This window comes from Argentina anserina, chromosome 2 (assembly GCF_933775445.1).
Source record: "Argentina anserina chromosome 2, drPotAnse1.1, whole genome shotgun sequence".
Lineage (NCBI taxonomy): Eukaryota > Viridiplantae > Streptophyta > Magnoliopsida > Rosales > Rosaceae > Argentina > Argentina anserina.
The window spans coordinates 27,106,471-27,132,504 of record NC_065873.1 but is presented as its reverse complement, the minus strand read 5'-3'; the positions used below and the strand labels follow the sequence as shown (position 1 = coordinate 27,132,504).

Below are 26,034 nucleotides of genomic sequence, written 5' to 3'. Positions count from 1 at the left end.
AGTGACAGATGAATACAAGTTGTTGCGAACTTTCTATCCACATAAGGATAATTTGATAAACCTTCAAGCTGAGGTTTATTGGAGAAGCTCCTACTATTGAGGAGGTTTATTTAATTTACCCTTCAATTCTCTTCTGAATAGAGCTATTCATTTTGGAAAATTATAGTATACATCAATATATGTTATACATCTGACGGTCGATATTGTTTTATGAGTGGGATCAAAAAAATAATATCGGTTGTCAACCGTTAGATGTAGGATGTATAACATACATTGATGTATACTAGATTAACCCATTGATTTTGCTCCCAATAGGATATATTACGTTCGCTCGATACATTCTTTCAATTTCGAAAAAGAACAGTTTCGAGCTCTGCCACCTCCCCCAGTTCACAGGCGGCTGAATTATACGTCTAACGGTGTAGCTTTAGGGAGAGTTGTCTCACATACGTCCAAGGGACTTCTACTGTGGCGTTCCATCAAATATATTTGCCTGACTCCGTAGCGCTTCAGAATTTAGACACAATACATGTATGAAAATGTAAACACGATGCCTACTAACACTTTGGACCGTCCTCAATGGTTAAAGATTGCCCTGCCGTATACACCAACAAAACTTCAACTGTAAAATCCACTTCTTTCTCAAGAAAATTATCATTTTTAGCACACTGCAGTAGCAGTAAGCCGAATGATTCATGTTTTACACCGAAGTCATATTTCTGATGAAACAAACTACCACAAAGCCAACAACATAGCATCAACACACTCCAGCAGAACAGTATAGAAATAACTCCAGTAAAAGTATCAATTGTAAAATCAAATACACTATCATTCACAAATGAAAATCCAGAACAAACGCCTCACACATATATCCATCACATGACAAGCAGCATCAGCTCTGTTCTCACACCTAGTTCACCATAATTTTCATGATATAGTAACCTGTACCAAGAATTCAAAAACACGGTTGATTTATCTCTGAAAACAAACACTTCCACAAAAAAAAACATGAATATACAACGAAGTGAAGAAATCATCAACTTACAGGAGCAATTACAGACCCTGTTCAACAAGATAATCGCCCAGCCTTTCAACAATCATGTTGCACTGTCCAGGAGTCATAGGCTCATCGTATATGCCAATGATCAACGCCTGATTGGTCTTCTTAACAGTAACACCACCAGATCCCTAGTATACAGCACATACATTAAGTCAAACGAGATACACAACGTAACAATCACATCTATATCATAGTTCCCAAATCTCACTATATTCTCTCACAAGAGAAAATTGAATAAAAATAACAGCATTATTAGCTCGGCACAGCGCTACCATCCCACACACCATTTCATAATCAAGCTACAGATTAAGCCACTCTTGCATTCCAACCAAATTCATAATGCATATATAGAATTATAGATTATGATGATACATCAAGATGCTAAAATAAAACCCTACCTTCTTTCCACGAATCACGGCACCGGCTTCGCCTTGAATCACCATATATTTAGTCCCTCCGAGGAATAATCCAGTCGGTGCAAGCGTTCCGGGCTGATCAAAATCTTTCATAATGGCCGCAATCTCTTCCGGCTTAAACTACAAACACCACACAACCAATAACGCCGATCAACAAGGATCCAAGCAGCATAAAACATACACACACAAAATTTATCGGACAATAATTATATTAATCAAACACTAGCTAATTAAATTCCCGTAATAAACATCAATTAACCATCTGATCTGATATCTAAAAGTTTTCAGATTAATAACAGCAGAAACACTTGAAATTTTAAGTTCATCGGTGATTGTTCTGAAGCTTGATCAGATCATAGCTAGCTAAGCTCCCCTAACAACATCAGATCGAGAGATGAAGTAAATCTGAAGCTTTAAAGTTGAAGAAAGAGAGGGAGAGAGAAGACCTGAGGGAAGTTGGCGCTCTGGGACCAAACGGTGCCGTCTTGGCCGAGGATGGCGGCGGCGGTGAGAGTGTTGCCGTCGATGTCGCACATCAAGTGCTCGTCCACGTACTGCTGCCACGACATCGTTTTGATCCTTCTTCTTCTTCTTGTTCTGGGGTTCACTGAGAGTTGGAGAGAGATGTGAGGATGGTTCTAGAGAGAGAGAGTGAGAGAGAGACTCAACGAGGAGATGGAACGTGCCAAGATTTATCAGAAATTAAAAATGTTGGTGACGCTTGCTTTTTTAAGACGACAGCTCTCTGATTTCTCCACGTGGCGCCATGTCCCCGTTGTGCTCTTTATATTGGACTATAATGTTGATGGACTTTCGGCCTTTTACGACAGGCTCTAAATAGGAGCCCACGACCCTTAGTTGGGCCGGTCAATGTTTGTTTTATGGTGCATCTTTGATGGATGCATGGATGTGGAATGAAACGTGTGATGAGCCGTCTCGTCTCATTCCGTCATGTTCCCATCTCTATATGAATGAACAACTTGACCATTTGCTATTAGAAGTTCAGAACTTTAGGGTAAAAATGGCTCTCTAGCATTTGTTCTAATAGAATGGAGTAGAAGAAAACCATTGTCATAATATTCTCTTAAATGCCAACTTCGACTAATCTGTTACTATAAAATCCATCCACTTGAGAGCAAACCCTCTAATTTTCTCCCGTCGTCACAGCCGACCGTTGCTAGTGCCGTTGTGCACTGTCGGTAGATACACTCCGGAAGCCCTAATTTTGGTTTTATGATTCAAAAGCCATGAAACTCCTCTCCTCTCCTCCTTGTTGAAACAAAGCCAAAGCCGGTTGATTGCGATCTTCGCCACTTGCTGTGTTGCCGTCATTTTCCATAGCAGCCCCGGTTGGTTCCCCTTTCAACAGCACCACATCAGTATAAATTATACTTGTTGCAACAAAATTGGAAAAATAACCCTAACAAGGTTTTACGCTCTTGAAGACAAATGGGTGAGGGTTGAGACTCAAATGCTATACATGACAATCACATGTTATGCCGAGCTCACCGCACCATGTAATTAGTACAAAACGAAGTTTCATTCCGAATCACTACAAGCATTATGAAAAATGTGGTGGAAACAATTTCTTATTCACATATTCAGATAATTTACAAGAATTATTTAGGAACGACTTCTAGTCGGTAGAATGTTTACAAGTCGTACTACGAATTATGAACGACCTAATTTCAAAGTCGTTGTCCATCTAGATTCTAATTCTAGACACCGATGTGAAACCACATGATTATTCCTCGCTGCACTTGTCCCTACCCAAAACCAGGTACTATAAAAAGCAAACCACAATTACCTGTAATCCGCCACCTGTTTCCCGGCATCAATACGACGTCGTCCCATTCCTCCTCTTTCCTCTTTCCACTCCCAAAACCCGCCTCTCAAAACCAGCCACCCGGTTTCAATATCAACGACACGTCGCTTCACCAACACGCCCTCACGTGCCGCGCACACTTCAGTTGCTCTTTCCGGACCTCACGGGCCCAATCACCGTGTCCCTTAAATACCCCCCCCCCTTAATCTTTCAAATTTACCTTAAACTCCTCGCAAAACCATTTTCCCCCGATTCGATTCTCGCTTCTTCTCCAAAATTCTAATCAATCTTCGCCGCTGGTTTTGCTTATTCCAGAGCAGCAATGGCGGTTCCGGTTGATCCGAAGTTGAAGATCGTCAAAGGCGACGCCGGTTACGTGCTCGAAGACGTGCCTCATCTCGCCGATTACCTGTCCGATCTTCCTGTAATGTTCTCTCACTCACTCTTCTTTCACTCTTGGGATTCAAATTTGCTGTATTATTCCGACGCTGTACTTAACGTGGGTGATTTTGGCTGCAGACTTATCCTAATCCACTGCAAACGAATCCTGCTTACTCTGTAGTCAGGTACGTTAAACTTTTCCTGAACTGTAAAATTTATACTGAGGCTTTGATTTGTTGTTAACAGTTCAATACACTGAATCACTCTCCTTTATGATCTAATGTTTTTTCCTCCAGGCAGTATTTCGTTCACGAAGACGATACTGTTACTCAAAAGGTAACATTCTTTTCTTACTAGAGATTTTGAGCTTTTCGTATTGAGATATATATTTCAGTTGAGATCTCACCACTCTGAGGAAAAAAATGACTATCTTTAGTTGGATCAGAGTGATATTTGATCGTTGATCAACACATATAAGCATATGCTGAGTTTTTTTTTTTTTTTTTTTGCGAACTTTGTTTGTGTGCGGTATTACTTGTGTTATAGATTGTTGTCCACAAGGATAGCCCAAGAGGGACGCACTTCCGGCGAGCAGGACCACGCCAAAAGGTATAATGTTGATGCGGTTGAAGTAAATGTGGACGGAAATGCGATTTGTGTTTGTTTGTGCGTGGATTTATGGGTTGTGTGTTGGTTTTCAGGTGTATTTTGAGGCGGATGAAGTGCACGCGTGTATTGTGACGTGTGGTGGTTTGTGCCCTGGGCTCAACACGGTGATCAGGGAGATTGTCTGTGGACTTTATTACATGTATGGTGTCACCAAGGTTCTTGGAATAGAAGTGAGTAACCATATATGCTCATGGACTTGATGTTTTATTTATTTCCATGATATCGTTGCAGGGATAAGTGTGATATTTACTTTTCTGCAAGAGTTGTGGTTCGCATTCCATGAGATTTTTACGTTAAGCTTACAAATTGTTTTATCTGACTTATATTAGGGAGGATATAGTGGTTTCTATTCCCGAAACACTATTGATTTGACACCTAGGATTGTGAATGACATCCATAAACGTGGTGGTACTATACTTGGAACATCGCGAGGAGGCCATGATACCTCGAAGATAGTTGACAGCATTCATGATCGTGGAATTAATCAGGTACGGCCTAGCTATTGTTTTTGCTTGATGCATGCCATACAATGTGAAGTCAGACATTATAGCTCATAGCTCATGCACATTGACAGATTCTCATGGCATTGTCTACTTGTGATACAGGTTTACATAATCGGAGGTGATGGAACTCAAAGAGGAGCATCTGCCATATTTGAGGTTAGTCTACTCTTCCTAAAGGATTCAATTTGATGTCTTGTCATTGGAATATGTGTATCTACTGCTAAATGTAAACTTTGTAGTCGCACCGAGGCTACCTTAAAACTATAGGGTCAATATCAACAATTTGCTGCTAAGTTCTACTGTTTCTGAACCAACTGTAGACGAACTCTATGCTTATCTGCATTTGACTCATTTTGGTTATGTATATGTTACAATATCATTTCTCTATTTGGTGATGAAAAATAATTCCTTATTACTGTATTAGTTACCTTGCTAGTCCAGCCTGCATAATAACTAGTTTGAAGAATACAATTATTACTTTTTAGAAAGTCATGGTGGTGGAATGGGTTATTTTATGGTTCTTTGGTGCTAATAATAGTTGGGTGCCAGAGGCTTTCATGTATCAATATACAGACTCTTGACTATCATATAAGTATATAATTATGCATATGTCCATCCCTCCCGTATAGTCCAATGCTTTATGTCAATTTTGTAAAATGAAAAATAGTGTGTTATATTGTTTCTCGTGTCTTAGCTATTCATAAAGCAGTCACTTCTGATTGTACAGGAAGTTAGACGCCGAGGCCTCAAAGTTGCTGTTGCAGGAGTTCCTAAAACAATAGACAATGACATACCGGTACGTCTTTGTCACAGCGCAGATCTAATATTAGTTTCTGCTTTTGTATCTTTATGCATTATTTTTGTTTTCTTGGTTCAGGTTATAGATAGATCCTTTGGCTTTGATACTGCAGTCGAGGAGGCCCAGCGTGCCATTAATGCAGCTCATGTGGAAGCGGAAAGTATGGACAATGGTATTGGTTTAGTGAAGCTAATGGGACGCTACAGTGGTAATGATTCACATTTCATGTCTATATTTTTCATATTCTTCTTCATTGTCATGGAACTAAATATTATAATGTTTAAGTTTTTTATTTTTATGTTCTGATTCTTTATACAGCTTTTATCTTAAACTGGAATTCCTGTTGCAGGTTTCATAGCTATGTATGCTACTCTTGCCAGTCGAGATGTAGACTGTTGTTTGATTCCAGAGTCCCCCTTCTTTCTTGAAGGAAGAGGTGGGCTTTTTGATTTCATTGAAAAAAGACTGAAGGAAATTGGACATATGGTTCTTGTGATTGCTGAGGGAGCAGGACAGGATCTTCTTTCAGAGAGCTTGCAATCCATGAACCAGCAAGATGCTTCAGGAAACAAGCTACTTAAAGATGTTGGGTTATGGATATCTCAGAGAATTAAGGTATTATTAGCAATTCTTTGTATGTTCTTCTTTACATCACATGACATCCCCTACATGCTTGTCATCTGAGTGGAAATGAATTAGAAAAAAGGAAAGGAAATTGATCTATGTTCTTCCATTTTCAAGAAAAGTGTGACGTCAATTGAGATATTAATATCGATCTCTGTTGTTTGCTTTTGTTTCAGGATCACTTTGCAAGAGAACAAAAGATGTCTATTAATCTGAAATATATAGGTCAGTGGCCCCAGCTTACCTCCTGTAATTGTTTATATTCCTCATTTTAAAAATCCCTAAACATGTATAAAATCCTATTTTAACGAGATATTTTGTTTTCCAGATCCTACATACATGATTAGGGCTATTCCAAGCAATGCAGCTGACAATGTTTACTGCACACTGCTGGCTCAAAGTGCTGTTCATGGAGCAATGGCAGGGTTCGCGGGCTTTGTAGTTGGACCTGTCAATGGAAGACATTCTTACATTCCCTTCAATGTAGGTTTTCCAGAACTTATGTAGTTTACAAGTTTGTTTATTCTCACACTTGAAATGGTGGAAGCTTCTGCCTTTAACTGTTTTTGTTTTTATGTGTGCTATTTAAATTGTTGCTCTGATTGATCTTAATTTTGATGTACAGCATATCACTGAGACCCAGAACCAGGTTGTGATTACTGATAGGATGTGGGCACGTCTTCTTTCTTCAACCAACCAGCCAAGCTTCTTGAACCCCAAAGACGTTGGTAAAATCCAAAAAGAGGAAGAGCCTCCAACTCAACTGCTAGAGGGGGAAAATTGTAAAGATAGCAACTTTGCAACTAAAGACATTCTTATTTGAAAGCATGAAAACATGAGACCGTCTTATTTGAAACCTTTTGTTAAAAATCGTCAGTATCCAGATCTTTCTGTGATGTCCTACCGTCCCCAGAAGCTTATGGATTTCTTTTTCTTGCTAGTATCAGATGAATTCAATTTACCATGTCCTACCAAAGAGATTTCTGCTTGGGATGTATCTTTTGGTAGAAGCAGCAGTGGCTTATCTGGAATGGTATTAGCTTGTATGAGTTTGTAATTACTTAGTTCATCGGTGTTTCTTTGTTTTAACCAGTGATGATGGTACTGCATTTATTCAGTTGGAAGGGATGTTCTGAAGTTGAAAGTTTCTGTTCAAGAGTTTTTAAGTTCATAACAAGTGTTGCTATGCCCTCTGTTCTGTTCTGAGTTCTGTAGGTTCATCTTTTACATATTTCCTGCTCGAAACATGAACACAGAGAACTCTTTGCTGTCTCCCAACAACTAAGTTCATAACAAGTGTTGCCATGCCCTGTGTTCTTTTCTCTGTCCTGTAGGGTTCATCTTTTACACATTTTCTGCTCAAAACCTCAACATTTGCTGTGTCCCAACTAGCGAGTGCCACTTGGCACAGAGTTGAATATTATTGAACTGCCTACTAAAGAATTGCAAACTTGGACCGCAATGGTCAAAACAAAGAATTTATTATTAACAAACAATTTGTTATCAATACAGGATATTGTTTAAATGCTCATATTGGATTGTTACATAGAATGAGAAGAACCATTGCCATTCTCCCTTTAGATCTTATAGACGCCAGATGGCTCTGCGTTCTGAATAATCCATGGATGTTCTAGGAGCTTGTGTAATGGCAGGCGATTGGAAGAATCCTTGACAAGCATCTGCATTTACAAGAAAAGTGTAATATGGCATTACTACTAATAACCCCTTCATTTTGAAGATACATTGAAATACTACAAGTACTTGAACTGATTAAGTGCAAACTGCTAATCCAGTAGGCATACCTCACTTATAAGGTCCTTTGCAGCAGATGAGACAATTGGTTTAGGAGGAAACTTCAGATCCACTTGAACAATTCTGCAAAGGCAAAAAAAGCAGAGCCAGTTTAGCCAATTATAAATTTTATGTGATATTCAATCATTTTGCAATCCACACTTTACCTTCTATATGTGTCTGAATGCTCCTTGGCCTCAAATGGAGGGACTCCATAAAGAAACTCATAGCACAGGACACCAAGGCTCCAGATGTCTACACTAGCGTCATGCTCAACACTCTCAACTGTATGACAAACCCGCAAGTGTTAGTTAGGTAGAGTAGTTGTTACACAGCAGGTGAAGACAATAAACAAAAATTCTTTTAGCATATGCAAAACACTTTTTGTTCTTTAACATACCCATCTCAGGAGGGAGGTAATCAAGAGTGCCACACATGGTCCGCCTGCGGTTGAATGTGTGCACTGACCACCCAAAATCTGCTATCTTGAGTTCACCCTGACAAAGGAGACCACATTGACATAATAAGCAACAAGTCTGCATCAATAAGTTGGCAAATGGAAACATATAACAGCAAATAAAGGCAGTCAGCACCTGTTGACCAATGAGAAGGTTTTCTGGTTTGATATCTCGGTGAATTACGTGCTTTCCATGACAGTATATAAGGGCTCGAGCCAATGATGCAACATACTGCAGATACACCGCACAAGTAAAAATATCAGTATTTACACTAAAAGAGTAATGGATTCAGATACACCAGAAATACAACTTACTGTAGCTGCACGTCTTTCACTAAAGTATTTACACCGCTGGAGTTCTTTGTAAAGTTCACCTTTGGCAGCATATTCCAATATCAAATAAACTCGTTTCTGCATTAATAACGATTCCACCACCAGGGTCAGTTACACGGTACTAATATGGTTCCATTTCATAGGAGACATTCAATTTGGTACAACCAAAAAAAAAAAGAGCAGCATACCTGATCATAAAAGTAGCCGTAAAGGCGTAAAATATTGGGATGGCGAAGATGACTTTGTATTTCAACTTCCCGGCGAAGCTGATGCTCAACCTGCGATTGTTGCAACTGGCTCTTGAAGAGGACTTTAAGTGCCACTATGTGATTACTCTGTTTCAGGCAAAGATTACTATCAAAATCTGTGTATAAACACCACTAAAAGCAGGCAAATAAAGGTACCACACCAAGATGATGCACAACAACCCATTTATTTCCAACTCAAAACTGCAAATCATTTGACAACAAAGCAAATTATAGGCATATATCATATCCTCTATTCATTTCAGGCAGCAAGTTTACGAAAATCAGTAGATCACTAACATCTGATCACCTATGTCTATATTAATCACTGGAGTTCCTTTTGTCAACAGCTACGAAAGATCAACTCTATACTCAACAACAATTCGAAAAGATACCGAGATGGCAATCGAAAAAAAGCTAAAAAAAACAGCTAATTGAACAGATACATTGCCATAGTCAAGAAGAAGGAGATTACCCTCTTCTCTCTCGCCAAATAGACATGACCAAACTTGCCACGCCCCAGAGGCTTCCCAATATCAAAGTCATTCAGCGTCCACCTCTTCATCTCCGTCGCCGAAGCCTCCGATGAACCCTGTCAGCAAACCAAATCCACAATCAAAACCCTAACAATCATCAATCAGCTATAAGCCCCAAAGTTTCGAACCCAATCAATCCCAAATTCCTCAAATTAATCTTTCTAGGGTTCGTAAAACCCTAATTCCAGATGGGTTCTCTTTCTCCCGACCACAATTGGATAGTAACGAATCATCAAGCATTATAATCTAATGCGTAGAATCAAAATCAAGAGAGCAGAAAAGAACAGAAAACCCTAGGATTCGAATTGGGGGGGTCTTCTTCCAGATACAAAAAATTAAAATGTGAAATGGTCAATTCGATTCTCACCTTCTCCGGGGTCTGATTCTCGGTTGCAATCGCCATTTTCCAGAAGAGAGAGAAAGAGAGATTGTGTAGAGAGAGAGAGAGTGGGGTTTCTAAAGACGGGGGTGATTGAATAAGGCCAGCACTTCGCAACGGTCGAAATTCCCAGATCTAGCCACGTGGCGTCCCGCTTCTGTTTTCAAAATTTAGGCCAAAATCCGCTATTCTGGTCTGTAGCTTTTTATTTATGAGCCTGAGATATCAACGGTGTATAACTTTATAGCTTTTACTTGTAAAACAGGAGACAGCCGCCAGATTTTCTGTATACTGTTGAGGAGCGTTTTTGATAGTCACCCCAATATAAGGACACCTGGCGATTTTTAAAGCTGCCAAGTAATGTAACCATGCATTTCGTTCTTGTGATGAGTTTAGCTCCCAAGAGAACTCAATCTCACATTCCCACCGCCACTAGTACATAGTCCCCTTAAAACTCACTCCGGCCGTCTCGGTAGTTGAAGGGTGAAGTTTCGTCACAGAGTTGTGGATCATGGCGGCGATGGAATCGTATCAGAATCCGGAAGACTACTTGGTCGGCGAGACGGCTGGTACTACTGTCAAGTTTTTTGGCTCAATCGTGCTTGGTATCACGCTGTATTTCTTGTCCGGGATGACTTTAACGGCAACGCTGATAGCACTGGTTGTGGTTACTCCGGTTGCGGTGTTGTTTAGTCCGATACTGGTTCCGGCTGGCATATTGGTGTTTTTAGTCGGAGTGTGTTTTGTGTTGTCTGTGGTGGGTGCAATATGGGCGTTATCGTTGTTGTTCAAGTACGCGTTGGAGCAAAAGAATTGGACGCAGTTTATATTTGATCTGGGGCATAGTCTTTTGAGGAAGTACTTGAAGATGAGATTTGGGTGGATTGGTTGGCTATGGTCTTTGTGGGAGTGGATTAAGTGGTTTCATGAAATTTAGTTAATTTGTTAATCTACATAGTTAATCTACTCGATATGTAAGAGTCGATTTCTTTTGCAATTAATATATGTATTTGTTGTTAAGAAAAAGTGCTAGCTGTTACAAATTTACACCATGACTAGTTACATAATCCTAGATACAATTAAGAACGTACAAATTATAAATTAGTACTGTGTTCATGTAATCATTTTGATGTTCAGTTTCTGTTCTACAAATGCAAGTATATATTATGTTATAACAACCTGCGTCTAGAACATCTATTTTTGCCCTTTTTTTAATAAGAAAATGAAAAGAAGTACAAGCAACTGATATGACTGAACATGTTCTGGTCTGCAAGAATAACGATAAGCAAAAGCGACCAGCAACTATTCAACTTTCGTTTCGCCATTTCGTGCTCATCTTCGATCTTCTCTAGTTTTGTTTGACATTTAGACAAATGCCGTCACACAAGTGCCACCGTGCCACCACCATAAGCCACCACTGAGTCAATTGCAGGCATATAGCTACGTGTTTACAGTTTAGACTCACCACCGTGCTACGTAACATGCATTAAGATACAAGCCTCTGCTTCTTAATTATACATATATATACAGAACCAACCCTAACCTTCTCATCGATCAGAGTCTCGATCACATCACCACTGTTGATCATGGCCACGGCCGACTTTCATCACAAGCACGACGTCGCATAACCAGGTTCTTGACCGCCGGTGCAGTTGGCTCCACACTGTTAGGCTTGTCCGTGTTAACTTTAACCGGGACCGTGCTGGCCCTGATCCTGGCCACCCCGCTTCTGGAGTTCTTCAGTCCGGTCCTAGTCCCGGCGGCGACGGTCACTATTCTAGTAGCAGCTGGTTTTGTTTTCTCCAGCGGGTGTGGCGTGGCTGCCATCGCGTTGCTGACGCGGTTGTACAAGTATGATCCAACTACGTCTCTGCTCGGAGAAGGGATTACATTTATGGGGGTTCTTACGCTCAAATTGGTCTATGAAAGTGTGTGTGCATATGTTCCTTCTCGAAAAGAAAAAAAAGGTCATGTGTGTGTTTATATATGTAAGTGCAAGCGGTGGTGTTGTAATGGGATGCATGAATTATGTGGATGAAAAACTCGATCATTAAAGTTCCGGTATGGTTTCATACATCCACTTAAACTGTGGGCATGCAATTGTGAATCCTAATCAGACCTGTTTCTTTCAGCGGGAATTAATACCAAAACTAAAGAAAGAAAGAAAGAATAAAGAAGCAAAAGCTGATCGACATGATATTCCATGCAATTTATCTACACAAAGAAAAATAAACCATGAGCATGAAAATGCTGCACGGACCCATATATGTACGAAACCGCTGGAAAGATGCTAAATGAATATGCCAGATTATAGAGGAGGCCGGCCGTAATATATATTGAACAAATTAAGGTAACTTGTTACGAACCTAACTACCTGAGGCAAGTGATCAATGAAGGATTGAAGGTGTTGTGTTTGATCAGGCACGTTCTTTTTGTAATTTAATTAAGGTGGTTTAAGGCAATTGCAAGTATACAGAATTTGGAAAAATGATCATGAGGATCGTCTTGTAGTACTCTTGTTAATATGACTTTTAGCTCCAGGCAATTGCAAGTATATAGAAAATGAAAGATGATCATGAGGATCCTCTTGTACTCTTTTTAATATGAATTCCAGAATGTATAGAGCTGGCCACTTGTTCTTGCATCCATGCACTCATGGTGACGTGTTTACACTCCAGGTGAACGCAAACTTATGCAACCTGAATATATTGGCTTTCCTAGTTAAATTAGGAAATATGCAAAACTCAAACACTGTGAGATCTTTTTGTCTCTTTCTAACATGAATCATTCATGGTTAAAATGTTTATCTGGAAGTCATCAATTATGGGAGAGTTTTAAACCTTCAAGGAAGAATCGGTGTGCTAAAAATTTTACTTTCTGAAAACATGTTCCATGTTCTTCCACTGCTGTAAAAAACTGTTCTTTATTTTCTGGGAACATGTTCCCTGCTATTCTGCCTCAACCTCAGTAACATATACATGTCTCCCTGCTAAGGTTTTTATTTCATTCTAATGATCATGCTTATAAAATGATTGATTGACATTTCTTTTGTGTGCAGGTGAGATAGACAGCCAAGTGTGTAAAAACCAGATCATACTGCATCGTGGTATGCAGGAGTGATATGTGAAGAACACAACAGCTGAGTAGATAGGATGAAATAACTGATCATCAGTCAAAATCATAAAAGTAAAACTTGTGTGGAGACCAAGACTGTGACAAAGAGTTATTGTTCTCCTAAAGAGGTTGCAACTGTGATATAGAGTTATTTTAGAGAAAAATCTGTTGTGTATAGAGTAGGTTTTTCTTATACTTAGTTGTGATATAGAACTAAGATGTCGCAACAGTGATGTATTAACAGCTAAATGAACTCTTTTGGTTAAGACAAGAGATCAAATTGACTGATTGTAAATCATTGAGATTAATTTCCTCAAAGAGGTTTTTGCATTGTGAATAAAATTCTAACACTATGATTTACAAACTAATATTCTGTTTGTGCTGCGTAAGAGTTGTTTGTTCACTCTACACAACCTCAACACCTAGGCACCTAGGCAGTTACCACCATCGATCGAAAGCCACAAAACATGGCTAAATCATCACCGGCCAGCGTTCTACTCCTATAAATACGACTTGTTTGAATCCACGACTCTTTCATACTTTGCAGTAGCAATGATCAACACCGCGCCATTCGCCTCTTCCAAGAAGCCCGATGAGCCAGTGGCCTCTCGCGACCGGACCAGCACGGCCAAGGTCTTGACCACAAGAGCAGTCGGTGCCACTTTCCTAGTCTTGTCCGTGTTAGCTTTAACCGGGTCCGTGATGGTCCTGATCTTTGCCTCCCCAGTTGTAGTGCTGTTTAGTCCAATCCTAGTTCCGGTAGGGATAGTCTTGTTCCTTGCAGCGAGTGGTTTGATTTTCTCCGGCGGATGCGGCGTGGCGGGGATTACGGCACTGTCATGGTTGTATAGATATGCATCTGACTACCTCGCTGCCAAGAGAAGGGCTCAAGCATATGGGGCTTCCTTCGCGCAAATCGGTTTATGAAAGTTTCATATGTAACTGTTGTATTTCTGTTACGTTCTTTTAGTTCTTCTGTAAATGAATGTGGTGTGTAAGCTCTTAATAGTAAACCCCTTTCTGCTTTCATATATAGCGCATATGTGAAGCTAGCTTAATCAAAAGTGTTTTTGGCACTACCAAACTGATTAAAGAAAATTGAGGTGGTCTCTTGATTTCAACGGCGGCATGCATACCAAGTTTACCATAATGTGGCTATCTACATATAAAAAGAGAAGGGAAGAAATTCTGATGCACTATCTAATCATTTGTAAGAGAGAAATAGAAGAGAGACGCATTATCGATGCCCAGAAGTGATTCAGAGAATACTATGGCATCAAATAAAGACATTAGAAATTTGACGGTGGCAACCACTAGTTTATTTCAAGAATCTTTCGAAGCATTCTGATCGACTGCTCTCAACAAAAAGGGTGGAAGAAATGAGGGAATGATGAACGCCAGAACCAAACACACCACCACAAAGCCTACAACCCACCAAGCCTGGTGAGGAATCCCCAGCAATAGTTCATCACAAACTGCTTCCAATAAGAGATGAAACTTTGTTATGCAAGCAAATTATATGAGGAAACATTTTAATCTTCTTCAAACACTAGGGAAACAGAACATACGAACCCCTAAAGCTCAATTTAGTGAATGAAAATTACCTATATTGAAAATGATGTCCTCCCTCTCCTGCGCATCTGGTATGGCAACAACCCCCTCAGGCTCCACAGTCACCAACACATACATCCCACCCTGAGCAGTATAGTAACATAATAAGGATCATATATTCCTGGGTATCTCATGACAACAATGCATTAAAAAGGTACAATGACGCCAAATCGAACCTCATCATTCCAGTTATTAATGAAAATCAGCTTCTCTGTGTTTAGTAATCTCCTGTTGTTCCCATTCAGAGGCAATTCCGAGTCCCCTCTCTTGAGTTGTATGGAAAAGCTTGCTGGTATCTGTTTAGTGTTATCACATACCAATACAAAGTTAAACCAGTACACAATGGAACTGGTGGAAGACACAAACTAACTCCTAGAAAAGTTTGGAAGTACATACAGAAGCTGGATATGATATCTTCACTTCATACCAAGTACTAGGCCTGATCCCCTGAAGCCGGTAAAGCCGAGAGCCCATTCTTAAAGGCATACTCTCCCTCCGCAGCTCTTCCCCTACATTCAGAACCTTCTGGTCTACCCTGTAACATGTAACAATATAAACAACACCGAATTCAATTCAATACCATGCGCCTAAATCAAAGCAGAAACACATGCATTGGGGATTGCTTCAACACACTCACAAATCTCCATAGCTCAAACTCGACCCGCAGATAACAATCCAGACCATGTACACAGCGGTGATCACAACATTACCAGCACGTATCTGACACATTATGAACCTGAAACCCAAACACAATCACGCATTTCAGTTATTCACTTGCGCATTTTATCAAACACGTGGTGGGCAGTACAGAAATACTCGTCAATCCAATACCTCCTCCGGTTGCGAAAACACGAACCAAACGAATCGTTTTGAAGGTAATTGAGGGTTGTATTACCTCTCTTTGTTTGAGTTTTCTGGCTACTAATCGGAGCAATAGCCGATTCAGAACCTCGCAGTCTCCGACTCCATGAAAACTGATGTGTTTAAGCACTAACTAAACGCACCGTTTTGACGAAAAAGGAAAACTAAAACAGCCAATAAGGAGCCGACACGTTCTCTCTTCTTCTTTAAACACACACACTCACCGGCGTTTAGCTTTTTGTTTGCCGTAAAAAATCTCCCTCCCTTTTTAAAAACCCTAATTCCTTCCCTCCCTCTGTAAATTTCAAGTTCCTCACGGTAGTAGCAAACCCCTAAATTACTGCTGCTACAAAATCCGGTCAGCGATTCAAGATGGTGCGTTGTCAATTGAAATCTCTCGCTTTCTGATTTTGAATGCCGCAGTTTTCCGGTGATGTAATTCTGAATTTCGTGTTGCTTTTTATTTGTTACAGTTCTCGATTGCGGCGATCAACGATACTGACGCCAAAGGCACATGGGAGCCTTTAGCTCCTACCAAAGAAGCTCAGGCATGCCTCTCCATCTCTCTCTGTGAAAATTAGTTACCTGTTTCTTCAATGATGAATTTTGGTTTTACTGAGTTGGAATTGTTGACAATTGAGTGTAATTTTTAGTGTTTAGGAAGCATTGTGAATTTTAGAGGTGATTGATTGGTTTGGTTTTGGTCAGGAGTTTCATCTGTCACAGATTTATCATGAGGGGCTCCACAAGTTACAGATTAAAGAGTACAAAAGGGCTGCTGAGTTGTTAGAGTCTGTGCTAAAAGATCCTTTAATCGAAAACGCGCAGGTATGATTTTCGAAGAACATACTTTTCGAGATGGTATAACAGTTCATTTGTGTTAATGGATAGCCAGTTGAGCTTTATGTTATGCCGTGCAGGTGGATGGTAGTGTCAGTGATTGTCATCTGTTGCAGCTCAGGTATGGAATAATGCATTATCGCAGAATCTGTTACAGTTTTGCAATGCACATAGGATGAATGATGAGACTAACAGATTGTGTAGGATGATAGTTTCCGAGATATGGTCTCTTTAGTAGTTCTCAAGAATAATAGAGATAGAGAGAATTATAAAATTTTTTTTGCCGGCTGCAGATTTTTGGCACTGAAGAACCTTGCCAATGTTTTTCTTCAACTAGGTTCAGCAGATTATGAGAGTGCCCTACGGTGTTATCTTCAAGCTGTTGAGATCGATACAAAGGATTCTGTTGTCTGGAACCAGCTGGGAACATTATCATGCTCGATGGGATCTCTGAGTATTTCACGTTGGGCTTTCGAGCAAGGCCTTTTATGCAGCCCTAATAATTGTGAGTGTTTGTTGATTAGTAAGGTTAATATTCCAGTACCTACTTCGCTTGCTGTGTGATTACTCTTTTTTTTTTGTGTGCAAATAGTGAATCTGAAATTGTTTATGCAGGGAACTGCATGGAGAAATTGTTGGAAGTTCTTATTGCTATCGGTGATGAGGTTGCATGCCTTTCTGTGGCAGAGTTAGTTTTGAGACATTGGCCATCACATTCGCGTGCTTTGCATGTCAAGAAAACAATTGAAGAGTCAGAGCCAGTTCCATTTGCTCCTAGAGGTATAGATAAGCTTGAACCTAAACATGTCCGTCTTAAATTTGTTGACAAGAGAAAAGCAACTGAAGCACTTCTAGAGGACGGCATTGCATCCAAGAAGCCAAACCAGAGCATGGATTTGAACCTTGCAGACACTACTTGGGCAGCTCTTGCTGAGGCACTCTTGGATATCTTACTTTCTTTAAATGGCTGTAGATCTGAGATGGGGGATGCAAAAGAATACAGATCTGGAGATATCAAATTGATTATACACTTACCTTCTAGTTCAGAAGGTAACAGAGGGTCTGAGGAAAGGAAAAAACATAAGCTGACAACGATTGGTGAAAGTCCTTCTTCTGGTGATAGCAAGACTGGAAAAACAGGTGTTAAAGATAAAGACACAACTCTTCTAGAATTCCAAAAACAGGAGAGGCGGAGTTCTCGCCTTGAAAGGCTTAGAAGTCGTAAACCAGGGAAAGAAGACCTTGACTTTGCTAATGGTAAAGCTCAGGCCAAGGTTGTTATTCAGTGTCTAGAACCTTTTATTGCTGACGGATCAGGAATCAAAGATTCCAATCGTTCTAGTAATGATTCTGTATCATGTCCCGATCAACCTAGTCCTTGGGATACTGAATGTGGTGATGTTTGCAGATTTATTGAAAAAGTTTCAAAAAACTATGGTGCGTTCCATCTGGCTCATTTGCTTTTAGAAGAGGTCGCAAGTAAAGGTCTACTGGTTCAGGATTCATTTGTTAAGTTTCTGGACTTGGAGAAGATGACAAGGAATTGGGGGAAGGATAGGACGACAGCATTTCCTCACTGAGCTTTATTATGACCTTGGTTCATTATCTGATGCTTCAAAGCTATCTGAGTTCATGTCTGAGGCGTCTTATCATCTTTGTAAGATTCTGGAATCAGTAGCTTTGGAAGATGAAAGTATCTCTGGGCTTAAGAGATTCTTTGATAATAATGGAAAATCAGCCGACAATTCTATTTATCGGGATGTATCATTAGGTGATAAGTCGTTAACAAATAGCTCCTTCTGGGTTCGATTTTTCTGGTTAAGTGGACGATTATCTATTTTAGACAGAAACAAGGAAAAAGCCCACCAAGAATTCAGTATTTCCTTGTCCCTTTTGGCAAACAAGGAAGACATCAGTGATTCACGGCGTGTAATCTGCCTCCCATATTGCAAGGTTGTTAAAGAGTTAACTGTTGATAGGATTCTTCATGAAATCAACATCTTAAAGGTTGATTTCTTGATGCAGAAGACTTTAGGTGAGATGATTGAAAAAGAAATGTATATGGATTGCATGACCTTGCTTGTTCCGCTTCTATTTGCCACAAGAAATGTACCCACAGATGCATTACCTCTACGCTTAGCTAATAAAGGAGGCGGAGGAATTTCTTCAGTTGAACTGTCAGCACTAGACATTTTAATCAAAGCTTGTGAGAATGCGAAACCTGTGGATATTGACATATATTTGAATTCAATGAATTGTCATCGTCGAAAACTGCAAATTCTTATGGCAGCTGCAGGAATTGATGAATGCCTGGCTTCCTGTAAATCATTTCTTTCTAAATCAGGTTCAAAAGATCGCTTCCATTCTGTCATAGATTCAAACAAAAGTTTAAGCAAGCAGAGCTGGAATCTCTTGGTTGCACAGGAAGTAAAGGCCATTTCTCGATGTGTGTCCCAAGTGAAGAACTTTATTGATCAACCCGGAGCTTCTGTAAGTCTATTATTTTATGAATAGATAGCTCTAAATCTCTAATGTCACATTTATTTTTCTTAGGGCATGGATCAGAGAAAGAGGGGGGTGGGGGTGTTGTTGTTGCAAAACTTATTATGGTGTTAATAACTATATATCATATTTTATAGTGTCTGATTATATGACTTACATCTCATGCTTGCAGGACATCAATTCTGTTCCTATGAGCAGCATAGGTGATCTCCAGTGCTTGCTCTTGTCAGTCATGTGTAATGTTGCAAGCATATTCCTCTGTAAGAAATCTTCTGAGCTAGTGATTGCTGATGAAATTGAACAAAGTTGCTTTATTGAAGCTTCCATTGCATTCTGCAAACTTCAACACCTCAATCACATGATACCTGTTAAAACACAGGTGAGTAAATTATTCTCATTTTCTTTCCTGATTATATTTTCATTTGTTCTTTCCTTTTCATCTCTCTCTCTCTCTCTCTCTCTCTCTCTCTCTCTCTCTCTCTCTCTCTCTCTCTCTCTCTCTCTCTCTCTCTCTCATTTCTCATTTGTTTTTTCCAACTTCGCATCTCAGGTTGACTCAATTGTCACAATGCACGATCTACTTGCGGAATATGGACTCTGCTGTGCAGGTCAAGGTAGTGAAAAGGAGGAAGGGATGTTTCTTAAATTTGCAATTAAGCATCTATTAGCCTTGGATATGAAGTTTAAATCTAACTTAAACTCATCAAGTAAAGAAACCACTGAAGACAATGAGCTGCTGGACCTAAATAGTCCTGCCAAAATAACTCTAAATGAATCAAAATCAGATACACTAGATGTGGAAATGGTTCACACAAGTAGAGGTGAAACTAGTGCTGCAGGGAAAGATGATTATGACGCAAAATCGTCAAAAAACCTGTCAGCTGATAAAGCCTTAGATGAAGATATTAATACGGAATCAGAGGGTAGAAGGCAAGATGGTTCTGGTGGTAAGCACAACAGAGGTGAAAAAACAAGCGACCAATTGAATGAAGACGAAGATGAACTCGTTGAAGATGAACAGGAGGAACTTGAGTTAAAAATTGATTATGCCTTGGATCAGTGTTTCTTCTGCTTGTATGGTCTGAATATTAGATCTGATTCATCCTATGAAGATGATTTAGCCGTGCACAAAAACACTAGCCCCTGTGATTACCAGACACAGGAACAGTGTGCTGATGTTTTTCAGTACATACTCCCTTATGCAAAGGCTTCTTCTGTGAGCTCCTCTCTCTCCGACTGCTTGTATATGTTTTATAGTTTCCCATTTATATAGTTATGCATCTTACTTGAATACATAGTTTTCTGACCTCTATGGGCTGTAATTACTCTTGAGTGTTACAGAGGACAGGACTAGTCAAAGTTCAAAGAGTACTCAGAGCCATTCACAAACACTTTCCACAACCACCAGAAGATGTTTTGGCTGGGAATTCAATAGATGAGTTTTTGGATGATCTCAATCTATGTGAAGATAAGCTCTCAGACGAGGCTGGGTCTGATGGTTTTCTCGAGACCATAACGAAGTTGATCCTTCCTGATGAGAGAAGGCTTAAACTACCAAAGTCATCATCCCTTGGGAGGTAGACGTATCTTCCCTTTTGTTTTCTTCATAATGTAATTCCTCATTCTCTATCTTGACGGTCAACTTCAGGAATCATGAACTAAGATGTAACTGACTGCTTGCAGCTCTGAACCATATCTGGATGTTTATTGCAATTTGTATTATTTCCTTGCCCTGTCTGAGGAAATCAGTGCTACAGACAAGTGGCCTGGCTTTGTGCTTACGAAGGAAGGGGAAGAATTCGTGCAGCATAATGCAAATCTCTTCAAATATGATTTACTGTACAACCCCCTGCGTTTTGATAGTTGGCAAAGACTGGGACAAATTTATGATGAGGTAAATATCTAAGGTTGCTCTTCATTCTAATTTGTGAATGCTGCACAAATATTTAATGCTTTAAGTGTCATGTTATGGGGTTGTTTTCCTACAGGAAGTGGACTTGTTGCTAAATGACGGCAGCAAACACATCAATGTGGCAGGATGGAGGAAGAATGCTACATTACCTCAGAGAGTTGAGACAAGTCGAAGGAGGAGTAGGCGGTGTCTGTTAATGAGTTTGGCCTTAGCAAAGACATCGGCTCAGCAGGTTTCACCCTCCTTTCTTTATGTATATATACTACATTGGTTCTAGAATCTGTCTTTTGCTCTTAGTTGAATAGGTATGATATATAAAGTCCTTACATGGGGGCTTTGTCCTTGATCTGGTAGTTTTACTGATTGTATCTTAATTACTATTTTGGGACTTCTTCTGATTCTTCCATATTGTTGAGAATCTTTTTTGAAGATAAGAATTTTATGGTTGGGATTCATGCTCTTTTGGATCCCAGAAAACTTCTTAACATACTACGATATATGTGTCATTTAAGTCGTAAATGCTCTTTCCTCGATGAGTTAGGATATTTCTTACTTTCATGTATAAGATAATGATTTTTGTTTTCCAATATGTGGTTCAGAGTGAGATACACGAGTTGTTGGCATTGGTATACTATGATAGCCTTCAAAGCGTGGTGCCATTTTATGATCAGCGAACGGTAGTACCCTTGAAAGATGCTGCATGGGTAGTGTTTTGTGAGAACTCAATGAGACACTTTAAAAAGGCTTTTGCTCACAAGTATGGACTTTCTTCTGCAGTTCCTTTTAATGGAATTACCTATACAGACCTCATGTGCCAAAATTCAAATGGATTTTTTAGTGCTTTTATCTGTATCAGGCAGGATTGGTCCCATGCTTACTATATTGGGAAGCTCTGCGAAAAGCTTGGGTACTCCTATGAGACTTCATTATCATATTATGATAAAGCTATTGCTCTGAACCCAACAGCTGTAGATCCAGTTTACAGGATGCATGCTTCGCGCCTGAAGTTACTTTCTACATGTGGAAAACAAAATCTAGAAGCTTTAAAGGTTTTGCCTTTTTTTTCCTCTAATATTTTATTTATTTATGGTTGTCTGGCTTTTTGTTCCAGATTGTTTACCTTCTATCTCCTCAGTCCTTTGGACATCCAAATGATATCTTCCCAATTTGGTCCGTCTCTATGATGGAGATGTCTTTGTGACGTGCCTTCACTAAATTGATTTGTAGACTTAGAGGCACCTTTTCTCATAGTTGTGTATATCCCAAATAATCTTTGGCCATTTCAGGTTCTTTCAGCATATGCATTTAGTCAATCAACGAAGGATGCTGTCATGACAATGTTAGGTGACATGGATGCGGAAATCTTGAACTCACCAAAGGATAGAAGAACAGAAACAGACTCTCAGAAGGTGAAGCATGAAGATTTAGTTAAATCAGAGGCCTGGAACATGCTTTACAGTGACTGTATTTGTGCCCTTGAAGCTTGTATTGAAGGGGAGCTTAAACATTTTCATAAAGCCAGATATATGCTTGCACAAGGTCTGTATGAAATAGGAGATAGTGGTGCGTCTGAGAAGGCAAAAGATGAACTCTCTTTTTGCTTCAAGTCATCTCGATCATCATTTACAATAAATATGTGGGAAATTGATAGTACAGCAAAAAAAGGAAGGTACAATTGTAAATCTATGTGCATCTATGTTTATGAGTTGGTATTATGTAGCTTGAAACTGTAATTTCATTTGAAACTAATCAAGTTATGTCTTTTGCATTTACCAGACGAAGGACTCCTGGAGTTTGCGGGAGCAAAAAGCCCCTTGAGGTTAACTCACCAGAGAGTTCTAGAAAATTTATTACTTGCATTCGCAAATATCTTTTGTTCTATTTGAAACTGTTGGAGGAGACTGGAGACATCTGTACTCTTGACCGTGCTTATATCTCTCTCCGGTCTGATAAGAGGGTAATGATTAAATCCATTGTTTGTTTATCAGTGACTGCTATGGCTGAAGCAATTTCTTGATGTTAGTTCACTGCTAGCTAATAGCAACCACCACAGCCATGAAAATCTATACACATTTATGCATGAATTATAACTTTGCCGCATATAAATCTGCAGCTCATCAAATTTGTAAATGGACGAACTTTTGCCATTTGGAGTACAAATTTTGCAGCTTTGTGCATGACTGTATATGGATTAGCTAGCTGAGCTTTTATATCTGTCTTCACTGTCTCTATAATTTCTCTATGTTTACTAATCCTTGTAACTTGTCCATACAGTTTTAAGTAGTAGTAATAAATGTCCAAATAAGCAAAATAAGGTGTTGAAACAGAACCATCATTATCATTAAATAGCTCATCCTCTGTTCGAAATATCAGCGATATCGCCGATATATTCCCGATATATCGCTGATATTTCGAATCCGATACGATAAGAGCATATCGGTCAAAATTTATCGGTCAACGCAAAAATGATGGTCAACGGTCAAATATCGGTCAAACTTTGATTTTTTAATTATTTTTTCAATTTTTGTTTAATTTTTTAATATTTATTTCTTCTTCTTTTTTGAAAAATTATATTTTTTTTTTCATTTTTTCATATATATTTTTAATTTATATAAATTTTAAATATATATGATGAATTTCAAGTCTAAATAATCATTCTTAAATACTTATTTTTATTATTAGATGTCGTACGTGTACTTTAATTGTCATTAAATCAAGTATTTATTTTCTTTAGTTTACTTAATACCGTTTTTTTAGTTTATTTGGTACATATTGAAGTATAATTTTATAAATTTTATTGAAAATAAGCAAATCCGATAAAACCGATATATCCCCCGATATATCGTTTTACCTCTCGACCGATACGATGCCGAAAACGATATTTAGACCATTGAGCTCATCTCATTCTATATATTGTCTGCTTCTTTCCCTACCAATTTAAGATGATCTAACTTAACCTAAAAACTGCAGTTTTCACTATGCATTGAAGATCTTGTTCCAGTTGCCCTTGGGAGGTATGTAAAAGGCCTTGTTTCATCCATCCACCAAGCTGAAGCTGTTGGCTCTGGTGCTGTAGATAATTCCGAGCATATATTGGAGAAGGTGTTTTCTTTGTTCATGGAACAGGGGAACTTATGGCATGAAATATGTGGTTTACCTGAGATTAAGGTCACCGAAACATCAGAAAGCAGTTTATATGGGTAATTTACATACTGGTGTAGCTGATTTTATTTTCCGAATAGTCCTAAGCCCTACAGAATAGCTGTCATTTCTTTCTAAGTTGTTGAAAACTTGATGGAGGTCTTAGTTTTTTTTTGTCTAGCTTTATTGATGAAATGAACTGTGGGTTTCAATATGTTTGTGGTTCATGTCATGAATTCTTATGGACTTCTTTTCTTTTCTGCAGTTATCTTCATGATCATATCATATCATTAGAGGAAAATGGTAAACTGGACACTCTTGAAGCCATAAATGAGAAGATTTGAAAGCGTTTCAAGAATCCAAAATTGTCAAACAGCAACTGTGCGAAAGTTTGCAGACATGCATCTATTGCTTGGTGTAGATCTCTTATATTTTGGTTGGCACAGATCACTCCATCACAGTCTGAATTACCAAGTGAGATTGAGGCTCTAAATCCTTCAGATGGTGGGTTGGAAAATAGCCAGCTGCTCTGTGTTGATTTGCAGACAGATGAATTGTGGAGTTCAGCTTTTGAGGACCCTACCCATTTTAAAAAGCTGGAAGCAAAACGAAATCCTATTTTTTCTAAAATAAAGAACTTAGTTGTTAGAAAGGCCGCAGATGATAATTTAGAGATTGCCAGTGGTTTGCTTCGATCTTCGTACAACTTCTATCGTGACAGCTCCAGTGTAATGCCTTCATCCGGTGTCAACCTGTATTTGGTTCCGTCATGGTTACCAAGGGATACACAATTCAGACCAAGCACGGACGGGGTTGAAATCCTTGACCTGAGCATTCCAAGGAAGCTTCTTCTGTGGGCTTATACACTTCTACATGGCCGCTATACGAACATCTCTTTTGTTGTAAAACATTGTGAAGAAAATACAAGGGTATGATTCTAACATTTCGATGGATTTTCCTTGAGGTGCTGAAATATGTAAATTCTTGGGTACATTATTTTCTCCTTTTGGAACTCGGGACATGCATTTCACAACAATTCTATTATGTTAACAAACATGTCCTAATGCATTTAGAATATTATGATCAGGAAAACGCCAGAGAAGATCTTCTGTACTAGTTTCTGGTAGTAAGAACTGACTAATGTATCACCTATTTGTTGTTGTCTTTTGCAGTCTAAAATGAAAAAAGGAGCAGGAACTTCATCCGTACCCTCAACCACAAGCATGGCAAACACCAACACTGCTCACACAGGTTATTTAGCTTCTTCCATTGTCTTTCTCTGTTGAATCATTTTAGTAACTGTATATGGAGATCAGGCATAGAGATGAAAGGGAGTTAAAACAATATTCTTATGTCTTCAGAATTTTGCTCTCTGCTTTTTTGTGTGTGTGTGTGGGGGGGGGGGGGGGGGAATGCATTTTCCTGACTAGTTTCATATGTAAATTTATTTTCACTCTCACTCTGATGGTTGTAGCTACCGCAACGGTAGCAGCTTCTGGCAGGGATGGAGTCTACCATAGTGGAACCAGCGACACAGATCCAGCAAACACTGTAGTACCTACCTCATTGCCTGAGAGCACAATGCAATCTACAAATCAACCACCTTCTGAAATGTACCAGACAAGTTCATTTGCTGCTCCCCCACTTCACAATTGCAACAACACCGTTACAGAGAGGATCAATGCAACAGCAGCAGATGAAGAAGCTTCAGACAAAGTGGATTTATAACCTGAGAACCACAGTTAACTAATTCTTTTAACAGCTGTGAATATCTCCTCATTACCAAAAAAAAAAAGTAAATATCTCCTCCTGTTTCAGTAACACATATCATTAGGCTAATGTCACGTTTGATGTGATATTACGACCATAGGAATTCAGCACATTTGTAATGTGAAAGGCTGAGGCTGAAATCTGAATGGCTGATGTAAAATATGCACCCAAACTTGAAACTTCTATAGAAGACACTAGTGTTCTTTCCTTCTTTCTTCTATGGAAGTGGTTGCCTTGTAATTTACCAAAAAGGATAAAACTGCCG

General features: G+C 39.2%; 7 protein-coding genes across 7 annotated transcripts; 4 read left to right on the top strand and 3 right to left on the bottom strand.

The window, feature by feature from the left end:
• Positions 1-621: 621 nt before the first annotated feature.
• Positions 622-2,153, bottom strand: LOC126785081 (profilin). Its single transcript, XM_050510667.1, has 4 exons — positions 1,923-2,153; positions 1,459-1,596; positions 1,046-1,188; positions 622-942 (listed from the first exon to the last, which is right to left on the bottom strand). Exons 1-3 carry the CDS (start codon positions 2,043-2,045, stop codon positions 1,054-1,056), a joined length of 396 nt encoding a protein of 131 aa, XP_050366624.1. The 5' UTR covers positions 2,046-2,153; the 3' UTR covers positions 622-942; positions 1,046-1,053.
• Positions 2,154-3,538: 1,385 nt separating this feature from the next.
• On the top strand, positions 3,539-7,424 carry LOC126785080 (ATP-dependent 6-phosphofructokinase 6). Its single transcript, XM_050510666.1, has 13 exons — positions 3,539-3,725; positions 3,821-3,867; positions 3,979-4,018; positions 4,229-4,291; positions 4,384-4,521; positions 4,681-4,839; positions 4,957-5,010; positions 5,582-5,650; positions 5,732-5,861; positions 6,003-6,268; positions 6,454-6,502; positions 6,606-6,760; positions 6,903-7,424. The coding sequence occupies exons 1-13, from the start codon at positions 3,624-3,626 to the stop codon at positions 7,098-7,100; spliced, it is 1,470 nt and encodes a 489-aa protein (XP_050366623.1). The 5' UTR covers positions 3,539-3,623; the 3' UTR covers positions 7,101-7,424.
• Positions 7,425-7,734: 310 nt separating this feature from the next.
• LOC126783374 (serine/threonine-protein kinase Aurora-1) lies at positions 7,735-10,086 on the bottom strand. Its single transcript, XM_050508830.1, has 9 exons — positions 10,007-10,086; positions 9,579-9,695; positions 9,047-9,193; positions 8,841-8,936; positions 8,662-8,757; positions 8,469-8,565; positions 8,236-8,353; positions 8,080-8,152; positions 7,735-7,956 (listed from the first exon to the last, which is right to left on the bottom strand). The coding sequence occupies exons 1-9, from the start codon at positions 10,040-10,042 to the stop codon at positions 7,855-7,857; spliced, it is 882 nt and encodes a 293-aa protein (XP_050364787.1). The 5' UTR covers positions 10,043-10,086; the 3' UTR covers positions 7,735-7,854.
• A 443-nt stretch (positions 10,087-10,529) lies between these two features.
• On the top strand, positions 10,530-10,955 carry LOC126784296 (oleosin L-like). The gene has a single exon (XM_050509767.1). It carries the CDS (start codon positions 10,530-10,532, stop codon positions 10,953-10,955), a length of 426 nt encoding a protein of 141 aa, XP_050365724.1.
• Positions 10,956-13,684: 2,729 nt separating this feature from the next.
• LOC126784295 (oleosin Ara h 15.0101-like) lies at positions 13,685-14,059 on the top strand. The gene has a single exon (XM_050509766.1). The coding sequence runs from the start codon at positions 13,685-13,687 to the stop codon at positions 14,057-14,059; it is 375 nt and encodes a 124-aa protein (XP_050365723.1).
• A 170-nt stretch (positions 14,060-14,229) lies between these two features.
• On the bottom strand, positions 14,230-15,727 carry LOC126784596 (uncharacterized). The gene is made up of 6 exons (XM_050510066.1): positions 15,639-15,727; positions 15,381-15,479; positions 15,140-15,278; positions 14,920-15,039; positions 14,737-14,827; positions 14,230-14,607 (listed from the first exon to the last, which is right to left on the bottom strand). Exons 2-6 carry the CDS (start codon positions 15,470-15,472, stop codon positions 14,456-14,458), a joined length of 594 nt encoding a protein of 197 aa, XP_050366023.1. The 5' UTR covers positions 15,473-15,479; positions 15,639-15,727; the 3' UTR covers positions 14,230-14,455.
• A 132-nt stretch (positions 15,728-15,859) lies between these two features.
• LOC126782888 (calcineurin-binding protein 1) lies at positions 15,860-25,987 on the top strand. Its single transcript, XM_050508233.1, is given in 20 exon segments — positions 15,860-15,979; positions 16,078-16,152; positions 16,313-16,432; positions 16,525-16,565; positions 16,738-16,949; positions 17,060-18,011; positions 18,013-18,934; positions 19,119-19,325; positions 19,497-20,162; positions 20,288-20,523; positions 20,630-20,840; positions 20,935-21,090; positions 21,458-21,615; positions 21,715-21,907; positions 22,145-22,527; positions 22,635-22,815; positions 23,829-24,058; positions 24,265-24,928; positions 25,172-25,250; positions 25,474-25,987. Coding segments are annotated over 20 exon segments (5,943 nt in total). The 5' UTR covers positions 15,860-15,976; the 3' UTR covers positions 25,728-25,987.
• Positions 25,988-26,034: the final 47 nt, after the last annotated feature.

Excerpts from the sequence above, each read along its gene's own strand:
- LOC126785081 (XM_050510667.1), bottom strand. The coding sequence starts at position 2,045 with ATGTCGTGGCAGCAGTACGTGGACGAGCACTTGATGTGCGACATCGAC. Across the intron at positions 1,597-1,922 it reads AGAGCGCCAACTTCCCTCAG|TTTAAGCCGGAAGAGATTGC; the intron begins GTCTTCTCTCTC and ends TGGTGTTTGTAG. Across the intron at positions 1,189-1,458 it reads CCGTGATTCGTGGAAAGAAG|GGATCTGGTGGTGTTACTGT; the intron begins GTAGGGTTTTAT and ends GCTGTATACTAG.
- LOC126785080 (XM_050510666.1), top strand. The coding sequence starts at position 3,624 with ATGGCGGTTCCGGTTGATCCGAAGTTGAAGATCGTCAAAGGCGACGCC. Across the intron at positions 4,292-4,383 it reads GAGCAGGACCACGCCAAAAG|GTGTATTTTGAGGCGGATGA; the intron begins GTATAATGTTGA and ends GTTGGTTTTCAG. Across the intron at positions 6,503-6,605 it reads TATTAATCTGAAATATATAG|ATCCTACATACATGATTAGG; the intron begins GTCAGTGGCCCC and ends TTTGTTTTCCAG.
- LOC126783374 (XM_050508830.1), bottom strand. The coding sequence starts at position 10,042 with ATGGCGATTGCAACCGAGAATCAGACCCCGGAGAAG. Across the intron at positions 8,354-8,468 it reads TTACCTCCCTCCTGAGATGG|TTGAGAGTGTTGAGCATGAC; the intron begins GTATGTTAAAGA and ends TTTGTCATACAG. Across the intron at positions 7,957-8,079 it reads CAAAGGACCTTATAAGTGAG|ATGCTTGTCAAGGATTCTTC; the intron begins GTATGCCTACTG and ends TTGTAAATGCAG.
- LOC126784296 (XM_050509767.1), top strand. The coding sequence starts at position 10,530 with ATGGCGGCGATGGAATCGTATCAGAATCCGGAAGACTACTTGGTCGGC.
- LOC126784295 (XM_050509766.1), top strand. The coding sequence starts at position 13,685 with ATGATCAACACCGCGCCATTCGCCTCTTCCAAGAAGCCCGATGAGCCA.
- LOC126784596 (XM_050510066.1), bottom strand. The coding sequence starts at position 15,472 with ATGTGTCAGATACGTGCTGGTAATGTTGTGATCACCGCTGTGTACATG. Across the intron at positions 15,279-15,380 it reads AGTTTGAGCTATGGAGATTT|GGTAGACCAGAAGGTTCTGA; the intron begins GTGAGTGTGTTG and ends TACATGTTACAG. Across the intron at positions 14,608-14,736 it reads GGACATCATTTTCAATATAG|TTTGTGATGAACTATTGCTG; the intron begins GTAATTTTCATT and ends TATTGGAAGCAG.